At 41.1% G+C, this 16,005-nt stretch overlaps 1 protein-coding gene across 1 annotated transcript in view; it reads right to left on the reverse strand.

Moving 5' to 3' along the window:
- Positions 1 to 16,005, reverse strand: part of LOC136293576 (von Willebrand factor D and EGF domain-containing protein-like) — a 164,539-nt gene that overhangs the window by 119,279 nt on the left and 29,255 nt on the right. Inside the window, exon 2 of the mRNA XM_066190542.1 lies at positions 8,825 to 9,009. Coding sequence (XP_066046639.1) covers positions 8,825 to 9,009 — 185 coding nt within the window. The remainder of the gene's footprint in view (positions 1 to 8,824; positions 9,010 to 16,005) is intronic.

Below are 16,005 nucleotides of genomic sequence, written 5' to 3' on the forward strand. Positions count from 1 at the left end.
CCAAGAGCCTGAGTGTGGTGGACCTGGAGGGTCAGTGAAAAAGCCTTGTAGGTGGGGATGAAAACATCTTGCTCAGTTTTGAGAGGTGGCTTTACATAGATAAAACGCTTAAAGAGCACAATAGCAGGATTCCAAAGTGTTTTCCTCTGGTTTTGGTTGGTTTGCACGAAGAAGATGAGAACAGGCTAGATCTCCAAAACAGCTGCCCTGCCCTTCCAGCACACACTGGACGTGTTTGTGGGGCCTGTACCTCTCCCTCATTCTTGAAGAGGATATGAAGGATGGACAAAATGTGTGCAGGATATGTATGGCTTAACTTTTGATTTTTTAAAAAAAATTATTTTTGCTTTCAGGATTTTATCTATTAACAAATTCCCTGAATACCCTGAACACAGGAAATCCCAAAGCAGAAGTCATTAGTCCTAAATGGTTTAAATGACAGCATGTTGAATCATGGCTGGGAGAGACTGATTTCCATTTCCCAACTTAGAGATGTGTGTTCAGGAAGCTCAGATCTGAACTGCCCTCTGTACCTGTCAGGCTCTCTCCCCTGACTAAAGGAACATGGTTCCCTAAAGCTGTCTTTAATTTAAGCACCTCGGTGAGGAGATTAGGTGTAATCAGGGCCTTATTAAATATACAAAGCCATTTACAAAGGTGACTCATTTTTCTGCACCATTACCTAGCATTTGCCAATATGCAAAGCACAGAGATATTTGAGCTAAAGTTTGGAAATTATTACCAAATACTGACAATAATTTGCTCTCAGGTATCAGTCATATTCAGCAGAGCGTGACGGCTGCCGTCGCTTTGCATTTCTTCAGCCAGTGACAGTGAACCGTCTCTATGAGTCCAGCTTGGGGAACGTGATTCCTCCCAGTGTGAGTGTTTGGGTATAAGTCACATTGGGAAAAAAAATTAAAAACACCAAAACTCCAAGGCAAAACCCACCATTTTTTTCCCATTTGCCCAGGTTTGCTGCTTCACTTTCAAGATCGAAAGTTATTTGTGACACCAGGGGAAGCAGTGAAAGTCAAAGGATAAATTTATTAAGTCACACACCAGTGCCCTCCTGCAGTTTGAGTTGTACCTGGGAGCTACTCAAGCCAAAAAGCAGCACCAGGGGAGAAGGGGTGCACACCCAGGAAAGCAAAGGTTGTTTAAAAAAATCAACAATGTGACATGACACAGTCTGATTTCCATTTGGAGCTGGTTATTCTGAAAACAAGGATTCCAGAGAGACACCACTGAAATTGTCCAAGGTTGTTGGAGATTTTTCCCCTGAAAAGTGGCAGCAGCCGAACAGAGGGGCTGACCCTGCCTCCCCTGTTTGATGTCCTGGTGGTCTTGCAGGTGGCACAGGAGCTCACACACTGCAGCAGCTTCCTGGGGAGGAGCAGCCTTCCAGCATTGTGCAAGGACAAGAGGGGACCAACATAAAAATTCTTCTAGGTGGAATTTTAGACCAACCCCTTCCCTCCCTTTCTTTAAAAGCCACGTTGTGTGTAACTTTAAGAGGTTTGTTCTGTTTGTTTATTTACAGCTTTAAGGGACATAGGTGTTTTCTGTGCTGGTAAAAATACAGATGGTGGGAATTTGTTGCATTCTGGTGAACTTCTGACCCAGAGTGGGAGATGTGGTGTGAAGAAGCACGTTTCCAAAGCATGTTTATGAGAATGCACTTGTAATGACCTGGGAGAGTGGAAAAAACAACATCCAGGGAAGCAGCATGGGAGAGGAGAGAAGGAGGGAAACTGGAGTTCAGTAGTCTCTGCTCCATACTCATCTGGATGTGATACCTGCAACCTGAATTTCCTCTCACACAAGGAAACTGCAAACTTCAGTGCCTCTGCATGTTAGTAAAGACTGCTGGACTGGAACATTCTTTTTGAAATTACAATAAAGTGCAGGCAATAGTGAGTTCACCTTGGAGGTGTTTGGAACCACACAAGCTGGGAAGAATTAGTCGTGGGGCACGGAGCAGCAGGGATGGGTGAGCACTGGATTTCAATGGATGTGTGCAAACTCAGAGTCTTGTAGGAAATGGTTTGGTGAGGAGACACAGCGCAGCCTACCCATCCCAACTGAAAAAATACTCTTACAGTTCTCTGTAAAAGAACTTTTGTTGCTTAAAATGAGCTATAGCATCCATCTGATGCTGTCTTTACTAATGTGCCTGGTGCCAACACGTCAGTGCTGCTCCACTGGGAGTGCAGCTGCTGGGCTGCCTCTGGCCAGGCACACACAGTGCCTCAGTTTCTCTGGCTGCTTGACCTTGGGCAAATAACAAACCACTGGCTCTCTCTGTACCTCACTTTCTTATCTCTCAAGCAGAGGTGGAGGTGGCTGAGGTGCTGATAGCACTTTGGTGCCTTGCAGCAGTGCTGGGAAGATAATTCATTAATGAGACACCCATCTCTCTGCTGTGCTGGGGGCCATGTAGATAAATAGATGTGAGTGCATCCTGGCTGTGAAAAAAGACAAAAAGTGATCCATACATAAAAGTGGGCCTGGAGCTCTTGTTAACACAGAGAGGAAAAACTGAAATGCTGGAATAAGAGGATGGTGATTTTTCCCCTCTGTTGTTATCCTCACCAGCAGTCCATGAGCCATTTCAGTGCTGGAGAAAGTGTGGAATAGCATCACTGACATCAGCACGCAGCTTTCTGATAAACCCCCACTGGGATCTCCTGCATTTGCCCTGGCCAATCTTGCACTGAAACCACTTGAGCAAGACAGTTTGTTATGTAACATGCACAGATTACAAGCAATGACCAACCCTTACAAGGGTAAAAAAACTGAACTGTGAGGCAGCAAGTCATTGTACCAAACTGTAATACAGGATTACAGGCTGGCTAAGGAAGGATTTTGGTATAAATCAAGTATTTCTGTTTTCCTGGCAGCTCTATGACACATGTGAATTTATTTTCGGTTATGAACTGCATTGCATGTGGTCCTTCTGAGTCAGGCAAGTTGCCACACACTAGCCAAAAGGATTTGCTGCATGAGGCTTCTGTGAGTTAGAAGACAGACCTGGGAAGGCAAGGGCAAATGTCTATTCATGTGTTCAACTAGCAGTAGCGATAAGAACAGGAAAGAAAAAAAAAACCAAAAACCCAAACAATAAAACAAAACAAAAAACCCCAAAGAAACTTAGAAGAACAATTTAGGAGAAGAGGCTTCAAAGAGCCAAAATTTTCAAGTCCCCACTGTAGCATAATTTGCATTGAACTTTGTATCTGTCATCTGGGAGAGTAACCAGAAAATTGAATAGAGAGGCAGCAAATGACTGGCATTTAGGACAGGGCATTTGCCTCCATTCCTGCAGTCACTGCTGCTCTGAGGATATTGGAGACACGTGGGAGTCTCACAGCCCCACTCAGCAGCATCTCCAAAAGGAAGGAGGAATTACACAGCTGCCTCTGTAGGAGAGCAAACTCCACAAGTTCAGGTGTCCAGTGACACAGCTTGCAAATGGAGAACTTTTCCAACCAAAAGGGACACCTTAGGCTGTTCACAGCCTTCTTTAGTATCTTTCCATACTTTATCCAATTGTAATTAAGTGGTGTTAATAATCTTCAAAGCATTTTATAAACCTTACCCAACTAATTCTTGCACCACCTCTATGTGGCAGGTAAGCATTCAATAAGTTTTTTTTTTTTGATTCCAAATTAGGCATCAAATAACAATTTAAATAATCCAATTTAGAAAACCTAAACAATAAAGAAAAAAAAATTCCTAAAGAAAGGAATAAGCCATTATTTTTTAATCCAATGATGTCTTCTTCGATTTGCTTGGGGTTTGGAGTATCAACCAGTTTGATTGATTGAACACTGAGGCTCTTCATAACTGCACAAAGAAATCAAGCTCAATTGTTCTTGTCACTTGGGTATAGCTGAAATTATGCTGTTAAAAATAAGTAGCACCATATGTGAAGAATGCATTGTTTTAGTTGGATGGAGATGGAAGGCTTTTTGGTGTGCTGCTGGTTGGCAGTTAAAGCATTGTGATTTTGCATCTGTTATGCACTCAAAACTTTACTTTAGCTTTCCTGTTTTTTATTTCTTTGTAGTTAGTTAAAGTAAATAAGTTTTGATTTTTTTTATTTCAGTCTGGAGCCAAAATCCACAGAAATCAGTTTACGTCAGGAATATCTGTAGCAGCAATTAAACTAGCGCCTGTCTTGTTTTTCTTTTAAGCACATGCCTCTGAACAATAAAGGCTGTAATTGTAATTTCTACAGAAGGGTTTTTGCATGTCTCAAAAACAAACAAGAAAAACAAAGGCTCTTCATATCTACTATTATGATCTGGAATATTCACGTATGTGTTCAAGGAAGAATTACAGATGAAATAATACCTTTAAAATGTCACTTGCTTTTAAATTCATAGAACAATTGCAAATCAAAGTGGGGCTGGATTCAGAGCAAAGTAATAATTAAAAAAAAATAATAAATTAATGGTATGCAGGAGAGGTACTGTGCTTTGATTGTGAGTATAAAGTGTTCTAGAAGAGGTTAAAGAGGAGGGAATGAAACTAAGTATGGAAAAATAAATCTTTTTCTCTAGGGACTGACATATTAAGCATCATGACCAGGTTAGATTTAACACACGTTAACATGACCTTGTTTTATACATCAAAGATTAACATTTAAACCTATGTTTGATCCTAGTATATATGTAAAAAAGTTAACCTATATTGTTAAAAATGAAACTATTGAGAAAATACCAACCCTTACTGCATAACATGTCCTTCATTTACACATGCACTTTTACAGTTGCATGTAAATTTAGAGCTTAGATTTGGAGATGGTTTTGTTCATTTAGAGGATGAAATTTCTGAAAAAGGGTATTGGATGTTATCTTGATACCCCATCACAGGCAGATATTACTGGATATTTCCCAAACAGAATCTCATATCCACAAGTAGCCTGTAGAAAAGCTTGCTACACAATTGTGTGTGTCAAAAATTGCAGTTACGGGGCTGGCTTATGGGAGAGAAATTAATTTAAATCACAGAATCACAGAATCTGTGGAGCTTGATGGGACCCACCAAGGATCATCCAGTTCAAATCCTAGCCCTGCACAGGACAGCCCCAGGAGTCACACCAAGTGCCCGAGAGCATTGCTCAAACACTTCTTGAGCTCATTCAAGATCTGTGGATCACTTCCTTGGAGTTCTTGGAGCTGTGATCACTTCCCTGGGGCTCCTGTTCAGGGCCCAACCAGCTCTGGGGGAAGAACCTTTTTCTAGTATCCAACCTAAACCTCCCCTGACAAAATTACAGGCCATTCCCTCAGGTCCTGTTGCTGTCACCACAAAGAAAAGATCAGTGTCTGCCCCTCCTCTTGCCCTCACAAGAAAATTGAACAACCCATGTCTGAGCCCAGAAGTCTCTGAACCAGGGGTTACTGTTAATGTGCAAAAATGAAATTATTTCCCTTTCCTGCCATTCCCTCCAGAAAAAGTCATTCAGCTGCTGGTGAGGACAAGCACCTGGGGCCAGTGGAACTTCTCCACAGGAAGAAGAGAATGTTCACTCCATCTCTGGCTTTGCTGTGAGCATGGTGTGGCATTTGAAATTTGCATTACAGGCAGCAGCATGCACGGCTCTGCTGTAATCCACAGATTGATCTTTTATCTGACTGTGGAGCAGATCTTCAATAACATTAGTGTGTGATGTTTCCTCACATTTCTTTTTACTGTTTATGCCTCCCATGGGGCCTGCCCATATGTTGATGTATCCAGATGTATGCATATACCCTGCGTTATTTTAATTCAGGAGCTGGAATTTCTGTAATTGATGTATGTTTTCCCATATTGGCTCTTAAGTGCTTCTCTGTATGTTTAATAGATTTTCTGTTGAGCTTTAATTTTTCCATCTTTTGTTCTTCCTCTGAAGGTCATTTTACTATGGTCTGGCCATGTCTGTGCATTGTTTCTTGCTTCTTAATATACTGCCTTAATCTTAGTAAAAGCTCCACTATACTTTTATTCATTTAGTGCTTTTGCCTTTCACAGAAAATTAGGCAGTTCTTGAAGTGCAAACCATGATCTGTAGCAGAAGCCTAAATACCTGAGGATCCAAAATTTGCAAATTTTTATTGGACTTCTACTACAATATATTTTTGGATAAGAAAGTGGCTGTGGCCTGGAGTGCATGTCTGGGTTCTGGTAATTGCTGTTCTTCCTTCGGGACTGCAGGGGGAAAAGCCGGGAAGAAACAGAGGGAGGAAGGTCAGGATCATTTGTTACCTGCCCTGAGAAATTCAGCAGGCAAAGCCTAAATTGGAAAGCTCTTTCAATCAAAAACATTTTGCCACTGGAGGAATAAGGCTATGGACAGCAGTTGGATTCAAGGGATGGCAAGTTCAGGAACGCAATTAATATTTTCACTTTCTCTGACATAAAAGCTTTTGCGTTTTTCTTCTGTCTTTTTTTTGTCTTTGTAGCTTGTGGAGTTTTCTTCTGTCCTTTCTCCTTTTTTTCCCCCCCACTTTTTCTATTAAATGAGGGGATGAGAAGCAGCTCCTGAAGAGCTGCTGCTCGTTTTTCACTGCAAAGTTTGCTGTGCCCCTGAGCTGTGTCTCAGTTGCATTCTGGGGCTCTCACAACCCCCGTGTGTGACCTGCTTCTCCTCCCTGTTGAATGGAAGCCTCCCTACGGTTATGAAACAACATGCAGACAGGGAGATACTTTTATTGTGGGACATATTTTTATTCAGAACACAGGCCTTGAGAGGCTGTCTGGAGGAGGCAGGCTGCGGAAGCTGCCCTCCCTCACGTCCCCCAGCACATTTGTCCTCCCACACTTCTCGCCCACGCTGGGCAGGACCTCCAAATCTTCATTATGGCTTAAATCCCTCCTGAGCTCATTGGGTGACAGGAATCCTAACCCACCAGCACTTTGAATTAAGAAGTTAATCTCATCCATCGATAAGCAGCTAATTGTATCTGGCCAGCATCAACACGATAACACCAGGCATATATTTTACAAGGTGCTGGAGTAATGTACTTTTTAATTCTGCAGCCGTATTGTCAGGCTTTATTTGGTCTCTTTTCTCTTCTATCTGTTCAGGGTTTTGTCTTTGACTTTTTTAATTAAAATCAGCTCGCTCCAGCCAGACTGGAATGGCCAATAATAACTGCTTATTAAGGAATGGAAGCTGCACAGTTATTAATTTAAATTATTTTGTTCCAGAGGTTTTGCTGAAATTAAATGGAAAACCAAATCAAACAATGATTTAATTAAGTGGAAGAGATAGACTGCAGAGGCAGATTTAGAAGGTGAGGATCTAAAAGAAGCATATTCTTCCAGTTTTGACATCTAACAGATGTAATCCTTCATCAGCATGGCGAAGCAGAGATTTACTGTCATTCAGGGGATAATGAAGAAACCAATGGCAAGAATTATGTTACAAGATAAGAAACTAAACTAATGAATATACCTTCACAAACGTGAATGAAAAACTCCAGAGAAGAGATTAAAAGAAACAAAGCACGCATTGTTAGAAAGCAATCTCATACAGTTGAGCATTGCTGCACACTCAGAATTGCTGAAATATAATGGAAAATTAAATAATATTATAGAATATATATGTACGCTTATAGAGCAACCTGGAAAACTTCATAGTGCATTGGGATAATCGAGGATACCATGAAATTAAACTTTCAATTGTGATCCTGCCAATTTATTAATGTTAATAAGATTTATAGTTTATATATGCAAAGTGTTAGAAATTCTACAGAAATAACAACTGTCTCAACATTTAATTAAATGTTAAATTATTAAGATAAACTTCAGCTGTGATGAGTTCACAGGTCCAGTTTGAATGGATATAAAATGTTTTTGCTAATTTTGAGAGGGTTCTTCAGCTAGGGTAGAATCACCTGATACCAAACATCCTGGCACTCTAGGTTGAATATTTCATCTTTTAAGTAATTTATGGTAATTAGTTTATTATTTTCGGAATAATTTTGTTTAACTTTATGCTTGAAATTATGCTAACCTCCTGCAGCTGGGATATTTGAGGTGGCAATGACTCTAGTGAGGGGCTCAAGTTGCTCTGGCAACAATGATTGCAAGTTAAACGTTATTGTCATACATATTAAACACCCATAAAACCAGATAATGATTGTTTTGTCTCTTTTATAGAGAAGTCTTATGTGATAGAAGGTTTTTTTGCTCCACAAAGCCGTTAACATACTTATGAAAGTAAAGAATGCAAGAAATGATTCAATGCAGGAAAAGATTTAGCTTTTCCTTCAGTTTCCCCAAAAGTAGTTTTAAATATTATTTATTCTGATCCCTCCCCTCTGATTTCATCAGCAAAAGGAACCCCTAACTCATAATAATTTATATGGGAGAAGAGTCAGGTTGCAGAATCCATTCTTAAAGCCATACGTTTGCTTGGAAAAATCACTGCTTGAGGTGACATACCCAGTTTACTAAAAATCTCTCTGTAGAGCAGGAAAACACCTGGTTTTATGTTGGAATACCTCCTAACCTGTTTAAATATTGGCTGTTCCTTTGGGATCCCGGTTTCTGACTAGTGCCCTTGCACATGGCAGTGGGATTGTTGGTTTTGGTGGTGGCGATGGTGGTTTTGTCGCTGTCGGCTTTGTTGTTGTTGCCGTTATTCTTGAAATAATAATAATAATAATTATTATTATTATTATCACCATTTAAGTGGCTTTCCCATTACCACCCACCTATCCCCACTGGATACACAGTCTAGGAGAGTACAGAGAGGGTTGGTGGGGAGGAAAACCCCCTTCAAGGGTTGATTCCAGCTGCCCGGGGTAAGTGCTCATGTTCTGCTGACCTCGACACATCTGGTGGGCATCTCCCCGGGCCGGTGGCCGAGCATGAGGCGGTACCATGCTGGTGGCAGGGAGTGGTCACACACCAGGTCCTGGCTGGCCACTCTCTGCAGCTCCAGGGAGTCGAAGGTGGTGCTCCTGTGGGGGTCACGGAGGACTCGGTGTCCCCCCGGCCAGCACTCGGGAGCTGGGGAGGATGGAAAAGGGTAGTCAGTAATGGGTTAATCAGACTAATTCAACTGGACCCTGCTAATAGCTTCTTAAATCCTCTATCCTTTTATGTTCCCATTCATTTTAGGATTGGGCTCATTTTCAAGGCAAACAAATCCAGATTTCTATAAAGGTGCGAGCTTAGTAACATAAAGAGTTCAGTTATCTAGATTTTCACCTCATCTGAATCAGGATGAAACCCCTTCACCTTTTAATGTGATTTCAGCCTAATTTTAGGGATCAACATCTGAGTCACTCCCACTCCTCCTCAGAAATCAAGTAGTGTTTTGACGTTCCAAAGCCTTGTGACCTTTGAAAGTACGTGGGGTTTTAATTTAATTTATTACATGCATGAGCGATTTAATCATAATATAAATTGATGCTCAAGTGTAAAGTGCACTTCACATGCTTTTAAATATGTGCTGAGAAGATTCAGAAGAAGAACTGCTACAGAGACAAAAAAAAAAAAGAAATGGTATAAAAACAACAGTAAAGGGATTTGAGAAATCAGCTCAAGTTAGGCTTGCAAATACTGAAGCCACAGGTCAGACTCACTTGGGGCATAAAGCCAAACACAATCAGAGCTTGTGTGTGTACATCCCAAAGTCTGAATCAAACCTGCTGCCCCTTGACTTGTGTTTGTTTACTCGCCTGCCCTGTTTATTTTCATACATCTCTTGACTTTTTTACAGAATATTCAGTTCTTTTCTTCTCTCCTAATAAAAGGAAGCCTCGTGGTGATTCTGTTGGAAGTTGCTTATCTCCAAAGGGCTGATCATGTAGTAAAACGGCCTTTTCTTGGTTATCTGAGCCATTCCTTGATGAGGCCGGGTCCCTTTCCACCACATCAGCACTGCAGAGTGGTCACAGGAGGGGACGAGGTGGAGCTGCTCTGCTCTGTGCCTCAGCAACAGAAGGCTCAGCTAATTTCTTGCTGCAGTAATCATTAATTGCTAATGATGATGTAAGAGGCAGAGGCCCCATCGCAGGAATTGCACAACCTGGCAGTTAGCAAAACCACCTCTTTTCACTGTAAATAGAGCTTATTATGTGGCACCTTTGACAGGGAATAAGACCCCACCCCTTTACCCTAAGTTTTCAAATGTCACTTTTCAGATTGTAGTTCTGCTTTATATTACGCCAGTGGCACGCTGAAACACATTTATCATTTTTATTTTATTGACAAGATACTCAGAAGGTCAAAGTCAATCCATTTATGGCAGTATTTTTAAAGATTATTTTGATTGTGCCAAAGGGAAGGCAGTGGTATACAAGACAAATGGGGACAAAATGTAGCGTAACGAAGGTTTTATTGCAATTTTCAGGGAACTAAACTGTCAAAGCCATTCCAATTCCAATGCAGAATTCAGCTGAATTAATACAATTGCCTTTTTAAATAAAAAAAAGGAGTGCCCTAAGCTTTTCTTTCCTATAGGTAAGAGACATTTCAGAGAGGGAACACTTGGAAATATTGCACCTCTAATTAAATCCTTCCCTCAGAAGTCCTTTCTGGAGACCACATGGAGTCTGTCCTTTGCTAATTCCAAGCCCCAGGGAAGAAGTGACGTTTCAGCAGACCAACTATTTTACAAAAATGGAAAGTTTACCCTATACTTAAAACCCCTTAAAAAAATGCAGACTCTTGCTGACCCCTCCAGTACAACTCAGGGCTTCAGGAGTGTTAATGGGAACAGAATCTTGGCTCCTGATGCCTTTTGCTTGCCTGAATTAGTTCCTGTCTGAAGAGAAGGAAAAAGGAATCTAAAAACAAACACCTTTTTGCACGGTATTGCCACAGGAATCTAGCAAGGACATTGTAATATAATTAATTGCATTCACTTTCTCAATAATAACAATATCAAATAGTGCCTTTAGATGTAACTAATAGCCTTCTGCTTGATGTGTATTAGTTTTAATCCAAATTCACACCACATGTTATGGTCTTACCAGTGATTAACTACTCTGTCTAAACAATGCAAATATATCAGACACTGACACATGGTTAATTATTTTTCATCCCTTGCATGGTTTTGTTTACAGTAGTTTAGGAAAGGCTTTCTCACACTAACACCAGAGAGGCTGAAGGCTGCAGATGGGCCTGGCAAAGGCCAGGGAGGAGCACAGGGGGGAGACATGCAGGGTCCCTAAGGAGAGGGGTGTTCACCCAGTAAATTTAACGGGATTTGGGACAAAAGCCAAGGGTTCGGTCCCAAAGGAGCTCAGCCAGCCAACTCTGAAGGTGTATTTTACCCTGAATTCCCTGCCAGAGTCTGTTTATGTACCTGTGCCTGGGTTTAGGTGTGCTGGCAGGCTGTCACTGAGGAGGCAGGGTGGCAAATTGATCTGCTGCCAGCCCCCCTGGAGCCAACCTGACGGATTTTGTTCCCTGCCTGATGCAGATCAGACCGAGCCACGCGGAGCCGTGGCACAAAAAGCCTCACCCAGGTTTTGCAGCGAGCCATGAGCAAAACAAACCCTCAATTACTGAGTTCCCCTTGTAAAATGGTGCTTATTATGGCCCCGTGACAGGATGATTGTAAACTTTAACATGCAAATTGCAGGCTGTGGTGCAAGTTAATTACCACTGGCTTTCCCGCAGAAATAAATAAATAAAGGCATCACTGTAATCAGACTTTGTTATAAAAAAATATTATTTAAAAAGAAAACAACAAGAAGGCACAGCTAAGGCCTGCTGGTTCTTCATCTGAGAGGTGCCCACAGGTACCTTATGGTGGCTGCAGGTACATTCAAATAGACAAAACCTTCCTGTTCATTTTTAATTCTGGTGCAGGTGTCAAGTTTACGGACAGTCATGGAGTGCTCAACATCCCAGCTGTCTGCCTTCACAGCCACATTCATGCCTAGTATGGAACCACTGCTACTCTGGGATATGCTGATTAGGTTGTCTTAAAAAGGAATTTTTTTTAAATTAAGTTAACAAATTGAATTTAATCCAGCTCTATTCCTACTATTGTATTTAAAGGGCCCATAAAAACAATTTAAAAAAACAAAAAATTGTTTCTTTAGGGAACTGGCCATTGTGACCATTCTGCTTTCCTTCAAGAAGAAATTAAATATTGCAGTGAGATTTTTGTCTCTCTGTACCCAGAGTTGTTAGAATTAAATGCTGGATGTACCTGGTGCTTTAGTCTCGTGCTTCTTGAACTACCACCAACTCAACACAGGCAAGGAGCTGTTGTTAAGACATGAGGATTTGTTTGCTTTACTAGACTCAAAAGCTTTTTCTTTTTCTTTTTTTTTTTTTTAATGTAACAATTTTTTTGTCAGAAAGTTGTGGCAAAGAGACACTGAGTAGCTCCTTTTTGACACTGAAAGCAAACAAATAGTAATATCTGCTGTATCTGCTAAGTGAAAATGACATTTCAGTAACTCTGGTGCAGGTTCCTTGGGGAAAAGCCTGTCTCCATCGAAGCCATGAGGAGTGCTGCTGTTAATGCCTGGATGTTGAGAGCCACCTGTTAATGTGTGGGAAAGGAGGGGCAGCCTGTGGGCTTCCTGGGGAGAGGAGAGCCTCCTGCAGAATCCAGAAATATCCCATGGAAAATGAGCAGGAGGTGGATATCTGAACTGAATACACTGCTGTGCACAGGGGGTTTGGCTCTCAGCTAAGGGAAACATCTATGTGACCACAGCTGGAGGAATATAATTTGTGTCAGCATGTTCTGGGGACAGCCTGGAAACCCATTCTGTGCTGGCCAGTATTGTACAGGTGGCAGTGAGGCTCCACAGGGCTGTACCAGGGATCAGCCAAACAAAAATCTGGAAAGGTGTTTTAGGGAATCACTTTGGGATACTTCATGCTTTGGGATGCTCCCCCCCCCCCCCCCCAACATATTTAACACCTGAAACACCCACTGGCTGCAGCTTTTTTCAAGCACATTGGTACCTGGATGCTCTGCAAACAGCTGAGTCACCTGTACACTTCTTGGGCAGAGGTATTGGTGGAAAAAATGCTGCTGTGGGACCACCAGGTTTTTGCTGAGTGTCTGTCCCTCCTGGCTGGTTCTCATGGCCATGGGAAGAAGCATCAGCCATATCAGAGATAAAGCCAGGACACTTAAGAGTGGCAGGCTGAAAAATCATAAGGAAATAACTTGCTAAACCTTTGCTTTCATTTCTAAAGGCAGGTGAGTACAAGTGTAATAGAGCTTTACCTGTCCCTCTGGCTCCCAGTAAATATCAGTGGCTTATGTGGAGGAAGGTTTAAGAAGTTGTGAGATTTTGTTTGTTTGCTTTGAATAGAGGCCGCAAATCAAATAATATCAATAGGTGATGGCAGCCAGGAAACCCTGAAAGAAATATAGTCCACAAGGCTTGAGGTGCATGTTTGCTTTGGGCAAAACCACACAATATATCTAAAGGGTACTCTAAAGCCTTGGGAAATAGCTGGCAAATTGTAAAATAACTTTTGTGTGGAGGGTGAATGAAAAGCCAGTGGCTGATGCAGGAAATGCTAACCAACAGCAGCATTTGGTGATGGGCTGTGTTTGCTCTTTGACCAGGAAAGATGCGTCCCCACACGCAGATTTCCTTCTTGTCATCATCTCCCATATTGTGGGAGCACAATCTGGAGTTTCCCCTCAGGATACATGTAGGTGTATGAATGCTTACATATTTATGAAAAAAAAATAATTCAGATGATGTATGAGTACTTGTATTTTTGACACTTGTATGACATACAGTAAATTTTTGAAATCCCTCCCTCTGTGGCAGATTTTCAGATTTCTGCTTTTTTTTTTTGTTTCTTGCAATCCACAGTGGAACAGAACCTTTTCCAGCGTGTTTGACTTTCTCTTCACCAGCAAATTACGAAACATTTTCATTTGGAAAAATCAGTCTGAAATGCTGAGGCTATTAAGCCATAACTCCAAATTAATTGCAGACAAAGGATGTGTTCCCTTTCTTCTCTTTCTGTTTTAGAAACACAAGGAAACTTTTTAATTGCCAGCCACTTCCACGCTCAGGGGCTGGACTGCAGTGACGTAGAAAAGCTCAGGTAGGCAGTTCTGAAGCTTTCAGCATGTCAGTGCCATCACTTCCCCATGTTAAGATTTACCACACATTGAAAGAGAGTTTATGTATAGAAGAAAAGGCAAATGTTGGGAAAGGGAAATTCTTTCCAAGCTCTTCATAGATGTGTTCAAAATAAGAGTAGAATCCAACCAATCTGACAACATTTAAAAATTCTTTTTAGTGTCCAGGTGAACAAACATCTATTAATAGATAAGATATTTGTAGCTAAGGAACACTTGACAGTTTATTAAAGATAAGAGTTCCTGCCTTATTTCACCAATACTTTAAAGATTTTGCTTCAATTATTCTGCCTGTTGATGAGAAAAATTTTCATTCTTAATGATATTCAGAGGCAGAAATTTGTTGTGAATGTGACAGTGATCATTACATTAAAATGCTTGAGCCTTGAGTGCTCCTCTGGTAGATAAAACATAATAACTGTATTTTAAAAAAAAACTTGATAGCTAATAAATAAAGCTATTTTCAGAGATTTCAGAAGCAGAAGAACCTCCTACTGAACTGAAATGATAAGGAAACCCATTGTACAAACACCACACACTCATAATGGTCAGGTCTCGAACAGGTCACAAAGCATTCATAAGGCAAAACTGATAAAGGAACCATTGTGCAAAATGAATGTAATTATAGAAATTTTGACCCAGGAAGAGGCAAGAGGCTGAGCACCTGCTGAAAAGAATATGACATTTAATAGATGTTATTTGTACTGAATAACAGGCAGATCTGAGGAAAAAAAACCCTCCTACAAGCTGAAGGTGTTGCTTTATAATGCATCTGAGTTTCATTTGTCTGGGAACAAGGTCACTTGTCATCCTGGTCTTCCATGGAGTAAAGCAGTAAACTATTGACAAGCCAAGGGCCAATGCTCAGTTCTAGAGCAAACAATTATTTATTCATGCTTGTATCTCTTATCTTGCCTTGCATTTCTATTTTTAACTCGTGGTTTAAAAAGGAGGAATTGATTATGTTAGACTTTTCTTCCAGCTTGTGTATCCTCTGAATAATTTGCAGAATAATCAGCTGCATACAACTCACACAGGAGGTTGTAGAGACAGGCAGGGAAGAATTTTGTGTGGGGCTAGAAGTGGTGTCAAGACGGGCTGACCAAGTAGGTAAAAGCAAGGGGTCTCTGTGAAGAGTGTGAGCAAAATCTGAGGAACTTCCTGGCAGGTTACAGTGGAGTTTGGAGAACTGTCACAGCAGATGGGATGGACGGCAGTTTCTTCAGTGCTCCATAAACAGAGAAGATGAAGGAACTTTTTATTTTCAATAAATAAAATGCATGTGTGGCCAGCTGAAGCAAATGAGCCTAGAAGTTTCCAGCAGAAGTGTTTTCCTTTAAAATGTTTCAATCTCTGAGAATCACTGTCTGGCATCTCTCACCAATGTGAAAATTGCTCATGGATAATGTGGTGGACACAAAAAGGATAGGTAACATCACATGGGTGAAGAGCAATGGGCAGCTGTACAGGCCAGGTGAAGTCAGAGCACCTGCTTTGCAAAATGCAGCCTCATCTATGGAATGTGCCTGTTGGAAAAAACAGCAAAGCCAAATTGTGTCAATAGCTCCATTATATTTGACCAAGTCTCCTCCTCACTCATTCTGGCTCAGCCCTAGAGCCAGGAAGGCTGAGAATCTGAATATAGAAACCACTTACTATTGCTGTGTCACAACAAAATTCAAAACCTCATAAATTTCCTCAAGTTATCTCTAAGTTAATGATGATGCCTTTAAGGGCTTCTGAGCAATCAATAAAAAGAAAATGATAATTATTGTTATTGATTGGTCTATTTTGCTCTCATCCCTCAGAATGAAAAAGTGAAATCAAATGAAAAGGGTCTTTCTTACCTCCTAATCTCAGCTGAGCATACAGTCACAAATGTAGCTTTCCTAAATAGAAGCAGCAAGAACAAACTCACA

Source organism: Chamaea fasciata, unplaced genomic scaffold (assembly GCF_029207755.1).
Source record: "Chamaea fasciata isolate MVZ Bird 193981 ecotype frontalis unplaced genomic scaffold, bChaFas1.0.hap1 SCAF_8, whole genome shotgun sequence".
In the NCBI taxonomy this organism is placed as follows: Eukaryota; Metazoa; Chordata; class Aves; order Passeriformes; family Sylviidae; genus Chamaea; species Chamaea fasciata.